Source organism: Leguminivora glycinivorella, chromosome 5 (assembly GCF_023078275.1).
Source record: "Leguminivora glycinivorella isolate SPB_JAAS2020 chromosome 5, LegGlyc_1.1, whole genome shotgun sequence".
Taxonomy (NCBI): domain Eukaryota; kingdom Metazoa; phylum Arthropoda; class Insecta; order Lepidoptera; family Tortricidae; genus Leguminivora; species Leguminivora glycinivorella.
Window position 1 is genome coordinate 26650664 of NC_062975.1, and position 14874 is coordinate 26665537.

Here is a 14874-nt window from a genome sequence, read left to right on the forward strand (position 1 = left end):
TCACAATACCAACTTCTGTACTAACCATTCTTATATCTTACTGCTACGAGATAAGTAGCTATTAAGGTCAGTCAAGAGTTACTTTTAGTGCGATACCAACTTCAGCAGCAATGACCTTACTATACCTTACTGCTTTAAGGTAAGATTTATCAAAGATCACTCAAGTGTGAGTATACCATCGTACTCGCACCATTGACTCTTCGTAAATCTTATTGCTTCAACATAAGTTGTGTCAATGGTAAGTGAGCTTTGAGTACAATGTGGTAGATCTTGGATGCGCGTCACGCACCGCCGCGACGCCGCGTCGCCGCGTGGTAGCCCACACAAGGAACCGGGCCAGTTACATGGGACTAGGATTGGACTTTCACTTAATTTTTGTCTATGGAGAGAAGGTTATTTTGCTGCCTGTTATCAAACTGTCAAGAATCAAGATTGATAAAGTAAGCAGAATTATTTAGTCACACGGTCTAATGCTTACAGTGACCTTCCAATGCGGAGTCGGGATTCGTTGGTGGTTTTAGACTAGAGTCGGATCCTACACTGGTTATGCCGTCGTCGCCCTCGATTCCCCCGGGCCGCATCTTTCTTTAGTCATTAAATGTCAAAAAAACTGAAATTAATGCTAACAAATGCCAACCCAAAGCACATGCACATTTACTAAATACACACTACCACACTGACTATCAGTTTTCAAATGACGATGCTTTTGGTAATGTATAAAATACCATTGTTTTACTTCCCTCTTTATGTCATCTTTCTCTAATTTTTGATGCTAATAAAACATACTGAAGAACTTTTACATCCTACCACATTATGACACCAGAGGTCCTTGTATACAGTTTTGCCCACTTAGTAGGAGTTCATCTAAGCCATTCCTCTTGCTCCCGATTCCTCCATGTGAGCTTGCCTTTAAGCCCTTACCCTTGAAAGCGTCCAAAAGTGTATTATTATTCACTTCATCTGCGAAGGAAGTTAAATAGCCGCGTATTTGTATTCATTACCTGCGCCCGCGCCGCACCGAATAGCTTACGGACGACATAGCACGTTTCCATAGGCTGATGACGGACGGTGACCAATACTAAATTATGTACTTTGTTGGCTCAGCGACTCAAAGTAGACTTGATCTCTGACGCAAGAGTGACAAGATATCCGCCTTTTTCTCAGTTCTGCGCTGCATTACGAGTATAGCCAACTAGATCTGCAGACATCCGATAGGACATTCTCCTGCCTTCCAGCTGGATGAGATACGCTTTTTTATGATGCGGTACGCTGATGATGACTAATCAACTCCAGGCTGCAGGAATATTACAAGATCAGATACATTAATCCAATAGAAGTACCTCCTTGTAGGTGATAGAGGTTAGGATAAATTTAATTTTTCTTTTTGCATACCAACGTCTTGCAACAAAGAAAATCAAATCCTGAAGTGAATTGTGAGAATATGTTTCTAATCTGTATCTAATAGTAATTAGTCGTGAGTGTATGGAGCCGCTCACACCCGGCTGCCGCTTGTCGCGGCATTAGTCCGCATTAGACACGGGCGCCGCATTGTAATCCTTGCTTTAGTTCTGGGGTTGACACAGTCAGCGGCGGCTCTCGGTGTGTCATGTGGCTCACAATGACCTGTTGTTGACCGGCAGCCTGTACTGACGATTTGATTTTATTTTGTTTCTATGACAAAATGTAGACCGTGAGAGGAATCTCGTATGGACTAAACAAGCAATATCTGAAATAGACCAAAATTAGGAGGTATACACATATAATATGCCTACAAATATTTGTGTTTTTTTTTTACTGGTTATCAATTAAATCCCTTTTTTTGTTATATCTTGATATAGCAAAATCATTATTTTGTAAACATCTGAGATTAAAAATATGGTTGAGAAATTGTAAAAATAAAATTATTAAATTTATATCATTAATATTGTCAGATTTGAAATTATTTTTTATGAACTAGAAAGTTTGAACAGTCACATTCTTAGCAAAGGTCGCTCGTAAATTACAACCAGCGCGAACTACTTAAGTTCCGACAGCTTTATTAGAAAACTATCCGCACTAAAATACTTTCACAAACGTGGACGTGGAGCCATCCCAACTTTTATACAAACACTTAGGAACCGCAATTCATCATTCATTAATCAAGTAAGTTACATCCGAGCTCGAGCTAAATCATAATCCGGAGTCAAGCTAAATAGCCATACTTAATCAATGGTGAATCAAGCTCCCCCGCGCTCGTATCGAATCGGAATGACGTCTCATTCGTTCAATATATTACCAATACACACCACAAAAATCATACAACCACAGGATAAAAAATGTTCATATCATACCCACCCACAGCAAAACGGTGTAGTAGAAAGAGTGAACCGAACTTTTTCTGCCTGTGACTCGTTGTTAGTCGGTGGTTGGCGTAGTGTGTAGACGCCGTGACGCAACATTTTGCATGGTGCCTGGCTGCTGGGGACGATAAATCACGTCGCTCGACAAGCAGACAAAGCCGAGTAACGCACCGTGTCTTTGTGGATTTTGAGCGATTTTGGTTTATATTCATTTTTCACTGTTGACGGCTGACGCGCGATTTTACGGTGATCGTCTACTTATTGCTGACAGGGGATTATTGTGCGGTTATATAAGTTTCAGTATCGCAATTACGCATTCTTTCAACACAAATGAAGGCAATAATACGCAGCGAGCTCTCTCCTAATTTTAGATTGATGGGGAACTAGTGAAATTTGAATTTAAAGTAAGGTTGTCAAGTCAGTACGGGTAAAGGTCAAATAGAGGTTAAGTTGTTTACGAGTTCAAAACGCCAACGCCAACGGAGCCTCGAGCTGCCGGACCAATAGGAATGAAGACTGAAGCGCCGCGGTTTTCCCCCGTCGCGACACTATAAAAGCACGGTGCGCGGCACCAGCGTCCCTTTTTTACTAATCGAAAACTCTCTCTGTCGCGTGTCCTAGACAAAACCTGTAATTTAAAATCCATTAAAAGAAATGGTAATATTTTATACTGTTTTATTTAAACAATTGAGTTCAGGCTCAAACATTTTGGCGACCGTAGACAGGACACGTGCGGAGAGAGGAACTCTAAATTTTTATAGCCACCTCAAGACAGCGGCCATCTTGGCGGAACGGGGTGGGCTTGGAGCAGAAGACGACGCAAGACAGAAAAGGGACATCGCCGCCAGCCGAATATCAAGTTCCCGAAGTCTCCTGGGGGACAGCTGCGGCGAACAAAGAAAAAACCTGACGAGCGTCGAAGGCGCGGCACCCGGCGGCAGCGTGTGGCGGCTGGCGAGTTTTTAAGGAAAGTGCCGTGAGAAGTGCCCATACCCACCTAATTCTGTTTCCCCCAATTTCTTAATTAGCCCTAGTCTTTTTTCCAATTTAAATTCATTTTCCAATTTACAAACCTTAAATTTAAATTCATTCCAACCCAACTTAGCTAACATCAATTTATATATCTACCTACTTACTCAACTTTGAACTCGTAAACAACTTAACCTCTATTTGACCTTTACCCGTACTGACTTGACAACCTTACTTTAAATTCAAATTTCACTAGTTCCCCATCAATCTAAAATTAGGAGAGAGCTCGCTGCGTATTATTGCCTTCATTTGTGTTTTAGTTTCAGAACGCATCTGCAAATTGTCAGTGTGACGTTAACCTCAAAAGCCACGCTGGCACATAAACGTTGCTATAGCATAGCTTAACGCATACTGCATTTCGAGTTTTTTCTGCTTAAAACAGTAAAGTGCATTGTTCTTTCCATACTTTTAATTTAAAAATTGAGTTTCGTTTAAAGTTTAATAGAAATTGCATATGCCATCCTTATTTTGTGATAAAAACGTAAGGTGATAAATTCATTTGCAATCAAAGGCACTGCTTTCTTCTTAAAAAAAAGGTGAATTTAAAATCAACTGTATCTATTTCTTTCTAATTACGCTGACGCAAAGTGGTTCTATTCTAACATCGCGCCTTCTTGCATCTTGGTTTGTGTTCGCTTATGCACAGTTTCGTTTGCACAATTTCAGTGGATTCCGTGGACAACCGTCGCAGTGCGTATCGCGTGCCACATCTGTAGTGCCACGCCCATACCTGCCACCACGTGGCAAGTTGTCCAAGGGACTGCTGCCGCAACACACCTCGGCCTAGCTGTTGAAGTTTAAAAGGCGCGTAAGCTGTTTTCACATTTTTATTTCTAACGTGGATAACTTTAAACTTGACATTTTATTTTTAAAATTGTATTTGACTTGTTTGCTAGCCCAGTTAAAAACATAATTCAACATGGCCGAGGCAGCTAAAAGGGAGGCTCTTCTAGCAGAATTGCGTACTAAACGCGGATCGATTAAAGGTCAAGTTTCCAAATTCCGCATTTACTTAGACAAAATTTCAGATGATGAAGTGTTATCAGGTGTTAAATTCAATGAGCTGACCTTAAGATTAAACAAAGTTATAGAGTTATCCACGCGACTTGACGAGCTGCAAACTTCAATCGAAGTTGCTAATTTTGAAAATTTAGACACTGAACTTGCAGAACGGGACAACAATGAAACCCATATCAATAATGCTATAGCTGCAGCTCAGTGTATTCTTGAACGCTCTCAAGCTCAAAAACCCTCTCCAGAGACTTCTGTCAGAACATGTTCATCGAACGGCTGTCATTCTGAGCATCTCGGCTTCAAGCTTCCTCAAATTAAAATCTCTAAATTTGATGGTTCATATTATAAGTGGATGGAATTTAAGGACCTTTATGAATCTTTAATTCACAATAATGATCACATTAAACCTATTCATAAATTCCATTATCTGAGCTCTTATCTTGAAGGGGATGCGGCCAGAGTGATAGCAAACTTAGAAGTCTCCGCTAACAATTATACTGAAGCCTGGAAAATTTTGTGTGACAGGTTCAGTAATAAAAGACAGCTGATTACTAACCATTTAAATTCTCTATTTAATTTAGAACCTATACAGCGAGAATCGGATAAGGCCTTAAGGTTCCTTAATGATCATGTAGTTAAAAATCTCCGGGCCCTAAAGACATTAGGTCAACCGACAGAGCATTGGGATACAATTTTAGTTCACCTATTGACGGCTAAGTTAGACGTCAATACTAATGCAAAATGGGAAGAACATAGGAACACTCTCAAAGAGTGGCCATCACTCGATGACTTTAGGGGATTTCTTAGTAATCGTGCAGACATCTTAGAAAATCTGTATCGCTCTAGGAGAGAAAAACAATCTAACCACAAGCCAGAGCCTGTGGCCAATAAAACTTCATTTAAACATGATAAAAACATAAAAACATTCGTGATTTCAGAGAAACAAGATGACCACAAGGGTCGGCCGTGCATCGTGTGCCATGGTGATCACAGAGTGTACGACTGCCCAGCCTTTAAAAAGATGTCAGTCGACGAGCGCTGGTCGCAGGCGTCACGTCTAAAGCTGTGCCATGTCTGCCTCCGACCGGACCATGAGACCCGTCAGTGCAAGCTGAACGGTTGCCGGGTATGTAAGAGACGTCACAATACATACTTACACACCACACAAACACTCAACACTTCTCCACCTGGAGCCAGCACGGAACAAATAGCCGAACCTGCAAATAGTGCTAGGTCGGATGTGGCTTGCTCCTCGACTATGCTAACCTCTGACAGTGCAGCGGTGCAAAACACCCTCACTGCTAGCACTTTAATTAGCACTAGCGAGTCATTGCTCTCAACAGCTCTAATTGAAGTGATCAACCCTATTAACAACAAAAAGGAGACACTTAAATGTCTTGTAGACAGTTGTTCACAGTCTAATTATCTATCTCATAATTTGAGACAAAAACTAAATCTTGATTGTCAGCCTCTAACTGCCTCAAATGTGACAGGAATAGGAAATACGCCTCTGACCTATCAACCTGTGCTTTGTGCAGCGCATATTCAATCTAAACTCAGTGATTTTAATGCCAAAATTGACTTTCTAGTTTTAGATCAAGTAACTAGTCGCTTTCCACAAAACTATGTAGACATTAGTCACCTTAACTTACCTGCCTCTGTGCAGCTTGCTGACCCAACCTTTAACGTTCCATCCCAAATAGATATGCTGTTGGGAGTGGAAATGTTTTGGACTATTGTGACAGGTGCTGCAAAAAGATTGCCAACGAGCAAGCGCACCTTCCTAATCCCATCTAAACTAGGGTGGTTAATAGCGGGACCGGTAGAAGGAGCCTCGGCTCATTTACATACAGGGAACACGCGCAGCCACCTCTGTCTCTCTGATCTGTCGGCCCAAATGACCAAATTTTGGGAAACAGAGGAGCTACCGTCTGAAACGGACTCCATCAAAAATGGGAGTGAGTTCGAGTCTCACCCTATAAACCAACACTTTGTTGAAAACACTTACCGCCAATCTGACGGCAGATTCGTTGTGCGCTTGCCTTTAAAGGACTCGCCGGACTGCTTAGGCAACTCATTTAACATAGCTAAAAAGCGTTTATTCAGTTTAGAGAAACGTTTTAGTAACCAACCTGAACTAAAATCAATGTATGTTGATTTCATAAATGAATATAGAGACTTAGGGCATCTGTCGGAGTCTGAGCGATGTTACAAAGCTAATCACCTCCCGCATCACCCCGTGATGAAGGAGAGTGAATCTACACGCATGCGCACAGTCTTTCACGCTAGCTGTCCCACCTCTTCTGGGTATTCAATAAATGATATTCAGCTTGTAGGCCCTAACATACAAAGCCCACTGTTTGACATATTGCTTAGATTCCGACAGTACAAGTATGTGCTATCTGGTGACATAGAAAAACAGTACAGGCAAATAATGATGAATGAAATAGATAGAAACCTACAAGTTATTCTATGGCGCGAAGATGAGCACTTACCCATACGCTCACTAACTTTAAATACCGTTACGTACGGCTTTGCTTCATCGAGCTGGCTAGCAGCACGCTGTTTGTGGCAGTTAGGGGCTGAAAGCAAGGATCCTTTAGTTAGGACTATTATACAAAATGACTTTTACTGTGATGACTTATTAACAGGCGCAGACTCTGAAATAGAGCTGCTTCGTATACAAGCAGGTGTCTCACAGGCTTTAGCCTCTGGTTGTTTCAATTTACGTAAATACCGCTCGAATTCTAACGCGCTATTAAAGTCGGATTATATTAATAAAGATGATCACTTAGCATTGAGTCAAGCTTGCCAAACACTTGGACTAGGGTGGCAGCCTAGCCAAGATGTACTAAACTTTTCCATTAAAAATGATCATTCTGATAAAATAGTTACAAAAAGAAAAATCTTATCTGAAACGTTCCAAGTCTTTGATCCATTAGGACTCTTAAGTCTATGCACAGTTAAAGCTAAAATATTAATTCAAACCTTATGGAAAGAAGGCAAAGCTTGGGACGAGCCAGTGTCTCCTGAAATACAGCATATCTGGTCAAAATTCATTAAAAACTTACATCACATTAAATCACTTAGCATACCTAGATATGTATTATGTGAGGCAACCTGCACAATAGAGTTACACTGCTTTTCTGACGCTGCGGAGACTGCATATGCAGCCTGCATTTATGTTAAATCTATTTCTGAATCCGGTGAACAGAAAGTACATTTGCTGTGTGCGAGGGACAGAATTGCTCCAATCCGTCGCACATCTATTCCTAGACTTGAATTGGCCGGGTGCTTGTTAGCAGCCCAAACATATGCAGCCGTAGTACGAGCCTGGAGACGTCCTGTCTCTCGCACAATATTCTGGACTGACTCTAGCTGCTGCTTGGCTTGGCTAAAAACAGACAGATCAAAGCTTAAAACTTTTGTGGCCAACAGGGTAGCAGCTATAGACAGCCTTGCTCCCGGAGCCACCTGGAGACATGTACCTACAAAACAAAATCCAAGTGATCTTGCAACTCGTGGTGTGGATCCACAACATGTCGCAGGGACAGCTCTGTGGTGGGAAGGCCCCGAGTTTCTATTAAAGCCTGAGAATGAATGGCCAGAATTAAACGCTGTAGATCCGGAGGTCTTACCTGAAACTAAAGTAACATCAATGCTCACTACTAACACAGAAACCTCATCTATTATAGATTTTGACAGATTTTCAAAATACACAGAACTACAACGTACTATGGCCTATGTGCGTCGTTTCATAAATAACTGTAAGCCCCGTGGGCCTAAATTAACTGGTGCACTTTCAGCACAGGAGCTTACAGACGCATTTAACACTCCAATTAAACTTGCACAGCAGGAGTCATTCTCTGCAGAGCTTGAAACGCTTCGCAAAGGTCACAGGTTGAGTCCCAAGTCACACATACTAACCCTGGCCCCGTTCATCGACTCTCAAGGCCTCTTGAGAGTAGGCGGGAGGCTGGATGCTTCAGATTGTACTTACGATCAGAAGCATCCAATGTTGTTACGTGCTAAACACACACTAACTAAACTCATCTTTACACATGAACATGTACGTCTCTTACATGCCGGGCCACAGTCATTGCTAGCCTCAGTACGAGACGAGATATGGCCGATCGGAGGCAGGAATTTGGCACGAAGCACGGCCCACAATTGTGTCACCTGTAAACGTATCGCTGGCCAAACTTTAAAAAATATAATGGGAAATTTACCAGCGCAACGAATTAAGGCTGATTTTCCATTCACGTCAACAGCTGTAGACATGGCAGGGCCCTATTTAATAACAGATCGCCGGGGGCGTGGATGCAAAATCACCAAATGTTACTTGTGTCTGTTTATATGCTTAAGATATAAATGTGTTCATATAGAAGCTGTGAGCGACTTATCTAAAGATGCATTTGTGCTAGCTCTACGCAGGTTTATCGCTAGGCGCGGCAGACCTGCGGAATTGTTTTGCGATAATGGCAGAAACTTTGTAGCTGCAGCTAAAGAAATTAATGATTTTTTTAAGTTATATAAAAGTGACTTGTCTGAATTTGCAGCTGGTCAAGGAATTAAATTTAAATTCGCACCAGCTTACGCGCCAAATTTCAACGGATACGTCGAGGCCGGTATAAGGAGCGCCAAATTTCATCTTAAAAGAGTTTTGGGTAACACCCATCTCACCTTTGAAGAAATTGCATCCCTTTTTAGCCAAGTGGAGGCAATATTAAACAGTAGGCCTCTCTGTCCACTCTCTCCCTCCCCTTAGACTTTACACCCCTTACTCCCGGGCACTTTCTCATTTTTAGGCCGCTCACGTCGCTGCCGGGCCCGCCGCTCGACGACCGCAACCCGCACCGCCTGGACCGCTACCTGAGGCTGGAGCAGCTACGGCAACACTTCTGGAAGCGCTGGTCGGCCGAGTACGTGTCTCTACAGCAGCAACGCTACAAATGGCGCGAGAGGCAACGTGACCTACAACTGGGAGAAGTAGTACTCATCAAGGAGGAGGGCTTACCGCCGTTGCTCTGGCGCATGGGCAGAGTCGTCAAACTATACCACGGGAAGGATGGCGTACCTCGCGTGGCAGACATCAATACCGCTAGAGGGGTGATCAAGCGTGCGCTGAACAGAATATGCCCGCTCTCGTCACAACAAGAATCCTGAAAGAGAGTCTTTCAGCGCCCCGGAGTATGTTAACGCCCTGACTGGCAACACAGACAGGATAGCCAACCTCCGGTCACCCCGCTGATCCAATGAGCAGCGGCCAGAGCCTCGAGCTGCCGGACCAATAGGAATGAAGACTGAAGCGCCGCGGTTTTCCCCCGTCGCGACACTATAAAAGCACGGTGCGCGGCACCAGCGTCCCTTTTTTACTAATCGAAAACTCTCTCTGTCGCGTGTCCTAGACAAAACCTGTAATTTAAAATCCATTAAAAGAAATGGTAATATTTTATACTGTTTTATTTAAACAATTGAGTTCAGGCTCAAACACCTGTTATAAAAGTGGTCCTGAAACATGAGCTGTTTCATGTGCTCTGCCCATTTCTTTTGGGAATATAAACTTATATTTTTATTTTTCTAATGAGAAAAATATAGATACAATCGAATCAAATCTTAGTACATAGTACACATAAACTAGAAGCATTTTAAGTAATGATTCTTCCGTGTACGTACATACTGTACATATTTAATGTGTCTCGATTGACTGCAAAGCAAAGATGTAAACGTGGCTGGGTACTGCCACTGAGGTATGATGCGATACGACTAACTTGTTTATGTTATAATAGTCAGTTGGTGTGTCTTCAATACAAACAAAATGTGCATTAGACTACCATCATCAAATAAATCACCGAGAATCATGTACGACACCTGATACCTTTCAAGCAACCATACACGTGCCCAACTAACTGGTGAAAGGTAAAAGGTGGTTGAAAGGTAACAAGAAGTCAAATTATTAGCAGAGAACACTGAACAAAATTCACGAGATATTATTATTATATCTATGTTGTTTACAATTACTACAATGTGTTCTAAAATTTCTGACTCTGTGCTAGTTACGCAATGTTGTGTTTCTACTGGAAAGTAAGGGTACCAGAGCTCATGAAGTATGCAATGTCACAGAAGAAACGACATAGATGTTCAAAATATAGTTTATTTTGTCGTTTTAAGGTTTTTTTCAGATTAAGTTTTTTTATTCATATGTACATAACTTGCCAAAAATAGAATATGACAACATTCTCGCCTAATAAATGTTTTTAAACGTGGTTTTAACAAATAAATATGACACTCGTGTGTTATTGTTATATTACAAGTATTTTAAAATAAATGAACGTTTATTATTGAAAAGAATTAGTAAAAAATGTGCAGTTGTAACGCAGCCTGGCGCGGTTATTTAGGAACGCGATAAAAATGAAACAAAAGTTCGGGAGGGGCTGTAAAAATTATAAAATTAATAATTCGCGGGCGAACGCGAGCGTTTATTAAATTTCCCAAAAGAAAATTTAATTAAGAGCGTTTTTCTTTTTATTTCACACCCCGGATTTCATTATTGGCGGCGCGAAAGGGTTAGTTCGCGAGTTGGGAACGGATAGAGCACACATTTTTATAAGACTATTTAATTTTATATTCACGTCCAACAAATCGCCTTATTCAAAATGATTGAATAGAATGTGGCTGTGCACATATGAATTCAAATTGTATCTAAGTACCTAACCTATTAAATTAAAATGAAACAAATGAAAATATTTACTTTTTATCAACCAAGCAATATAATATGTATACACATGTATATGTTATTTACTTGTAGATAATATTGTAATATATAAGTTTACTTATGATATTAATTAATAAATAAATATATTCATATTAAAAATAAGCTAAATTGAAATTTATGAAATTGTATGCCATTCTAGAATTTATATGATGTCATGTTATACCGTATTAGGTAATAAAATAAGCCACGGTTATTCAAAGTGTAAGTTCTCATTTTCTGATCAATTTATCTTCGCGAGGCACCTCTGTTTCTTCCTAGTAACACAAGCACAGTGAACGTGTAAAAAGCGGGAAGTGAAAATATAAAAGTGCGGCCTCGCGCAGATTTACGGACCTCTTAATAAGCGCTCATGAAACCCCTTCGAGGGACATTTGTGCTAAACATCTTTCAAGACTTCTGTATTTATGATGGCATTATGAGACGTAATCATCCCTTTTTTAATTTACAAAAAAAAACTTACTAGACAAGTAGGCATATATAACATAAGTTACTTTTACTTAGACTATACGCTTTTTAGCTCCCTGTTTCGTTTTGACCAGATAGTGTGTACCTATTTATGGCACCCTTGACTGGCAGTTTGTTTGACATATATATTTATCATTTGACGTACAGTAGCGTAAAAAAGTCTATCATACTGGTTATAATATATCGAAAACAATAAGTCGAAAATTCTTAAAATTTGAATTCCATATCAAGTTAGCAAATATGGGATCATCATTACAAAAGATTACAAGTATGTATTTGAATACTTACGAATCTTAGGATTCACTGCACCCGGCCCGTGGGCAGCCACGAGAGCCTGATGCGGATTAGAGACTTTTACACACACCGATCGTGTATGTTACTAATATTGGACTTCTTATTATTATAAAAACCCAAAATAGCGAATCCTAACAATATAATATAGACGGAAAAATGTAACAATTGTTGACATAAAAGTCCGCTTCAAATAAATATTTATTGTTTATCAAAGGGGTCAATTTTTTTTCGATAAAACACCGGGATTGATTCCAACAGGCGTCAAACCGCCAAAATGAGCAAAAACACGATAGTTTCACGTTTACAATTAACGCGGAAAAAAACAACACGTGTAATTTTAGGTTTTGTCAGTATTTGTCTGTCGGTCGACTAAATACTTTTTTACATCCTCTACCTATTTCATTTTTTGCATATTATACTTGGTTGAATGTTTTATTATCCGTTTTGTTGGAAGCACATTAATTCAATGTAGTTCAAAAATACAATGTTGTTAACTACACCATTTTTTAGGGTTCCGTAGTCAACTAGGAACCCTTATAGTTTCGCCATGTCTGTCTGTCCGTCCGTCCGTCCGTCCGTCCGTCCGTCCGTCCGTCCGTCCGTCCGTCCGCGGATAATCTCAGTAACTGTAAGCACTAGAAAGCTGAAATTTGGTACCAATATGTATATCAATCACGCCAACAAAGTGCAAAAATAAAAAATGGAAAAAATGTTTTATTAGGGTACCCCCCCTACATGTAAAGTGGGGGCGGATATTTTTTTTCATTCCAACCGCAACGTGTGATATATTGTTGGATAGGTATTTAAAAATGAAGACGGGTTTACTAAGATCGTTTTTTAATAATATCAATATTTTCGGAAATAATCGCTTCTAAAGGAAAAAAAAGTGCGTCCCCCCCCTCTAACTTTTGAACCCTATGTTCAAAAAATATGAAAAAAATCACAATAGTAGATCTTTATAAAAACTTTCTAGGAAAGTTATTTTGAACTTGATAGGTTCAGTAGTTTTTGAGAAAAATACGGAAAACTACGGAACCCTACACTGAGCGTGGCCCGACACGCTCTTGGCCGGTTTTTTTTTAATATTGTTGTGAGCCTATTTAAATGAAGAATATAGGTTTTGAATTTGAGTACAAAAACAAGAAAAAATACTAACATCTTAACAAGGATTTGCTGCCAAGTGCACGTACATAATTTTAATATCCTGAATTAATCCATAATTTATCCATAATTTTGGTGTAGTCAGATGTTGAAAACAATTAACTGATAACAAAGCCGCGGTTAACTGTAAAGTAAAGTAAAGTAAAGTAAAATTTATTCATTGTTAACTGTGTACATAAGATGGTATGATATACAGGAAATTCGGTATCAACAGTTGCCCATTTCGAGCGTACAATATTCTTAAAAAACTACTGACTATATTAGCTTACTGGCTAACTTATAATTATTACCCGGGATATTTCAGAAAAAACTCATTTAGGTCGTAGAAAACATTTTCTATCAACCAATTTTTTAACTTAAGCTTATATCTATTACCCTTCAACATCTTTATCTCAATTGGTAAGGCGTTAAAAACACGTATTGCAGTATTGTATGCGCATCTATAGTACAATGCGTTATTTGATTTTGGACACACGAGATTAAATTTATACTGCTCTCTGAGATTGTCTCTGCGTGACGATTTTTTCCTAAAATAATCATTGTTGTTCTTTATAAACAGACAAAGTTCTAAAATGTATATCCCAGTAAGTGTAAGATAACGCTTTTCTTTAAATATCCCACGCAAAGATTGCTCAGTATGCATGCGATATATTGTGCGCAAGCATCGTTTCTGGAGAATGAATGTACTTTGGATGTCCACCGAATTTCCCCAGAAAATAACACCGTATGTTAGCAGTGGAAACACACTTCCGTAATAAAACTTTTTCCGACATCCTCAGAGCAAGTAGCTGAAAGTATTGATAGTGCATAACACTTACTAGATATAATCTTATTTATTTTAGCAATATGTTCCTTCCAGTTTAAGAAAGTATCTATTGTGATCCCAAGAAATGGTATACTATTTACTTCTTCAATCAATGTGCCACTTTCTGCAACATTCAAGCACAGAGAGGGTGTTTTATAGTTTCTGAAACTAATAAGTTTTGTTTTGGTTAAATTTACTTTTAGATTTAGAGTTTTAAGCCAGTTAACCACTTTGTGGAGGGTGTTATTAATATTTTGTTCTAATTCCCAAGTGTTTGACTTATCACCCGAAAACAGTATTGTTGCGTCGTCAGCAAACAAAATACATAATTCATTGACAATTTCTGGAAGCTCATTAATATAAATCAGGAACAACGTAGGCCCTAAAACACTCCCCTGAGGTACCCCGACTTTAATAGTTTCAAAGGCTGACTGTGTGCTGATCAAAGTTTTCTGCTCCTTGTCATAACTAACAACCTCTGTTGATTGCTGCCTATTCGTCAGGTAACTTTCAAATAGTTTCAGAGCATGTCCCCTTATTCCAGCATTATCCAACTGTTTTAAAAGAATTTCATAAACAACACAGTCAAATGCCTTAGACATATCTAGCAACAGAGATACACATGGTTTGTTACTATTGAGTTTCAAAATCAAAATCAAAATCAAAATAATTTATTCAGCAAATAGGCCACAGGGGCACTTTTACACGTCACATGTACATAGGTATTTAAAAAAATATTTAAAATTGAGTTGAAATTACAATTGATACTATTATATACTAATTCTAAGTTCTAACTAATGTTAACTCTATACAATTAATTAGAGATGTAGAAGGTCTCTAAATGTCGAATTACAACCAAGAACTACACTAAATTTTAATATAAAAAGTACAAATACAAAAAAAAAAGTCTAAAATTACTTTAGAGGTGCAAATGACTCTAAATGTCACAACTAAAAATAAAATGTATATCTACTTAATCTAATTCTCCTTAG

At 39.4% G+C, this 14874-nt stretch overlaps 1 protein-coding gene across 1 annotated transcript; it reads left to right on the forward strand.

Moving 5' to 3' along the window:
- Positions 1-6216: 6216 nt before the first annotated feature.
- On the forward strand, positions 6217-9835 carry LOC125226283. Its single transcript, XM_048130220.1, has 2 exons — positions 6217-7360; positions 8151-9835. Exons 1-2 carry the CDS (start codon positions 6280-6282, stop codon positions 8171-8173), a joined length of 1104 nt encoding a protein of 367 aa, XP_047986177.1. The 5' UTR covers positions 6217-6279; the 3' UTR covers positions 8174-9835.
- The last annotated feature ends 5039 nt before the right edge of the window (positions 9836-14874 follow it).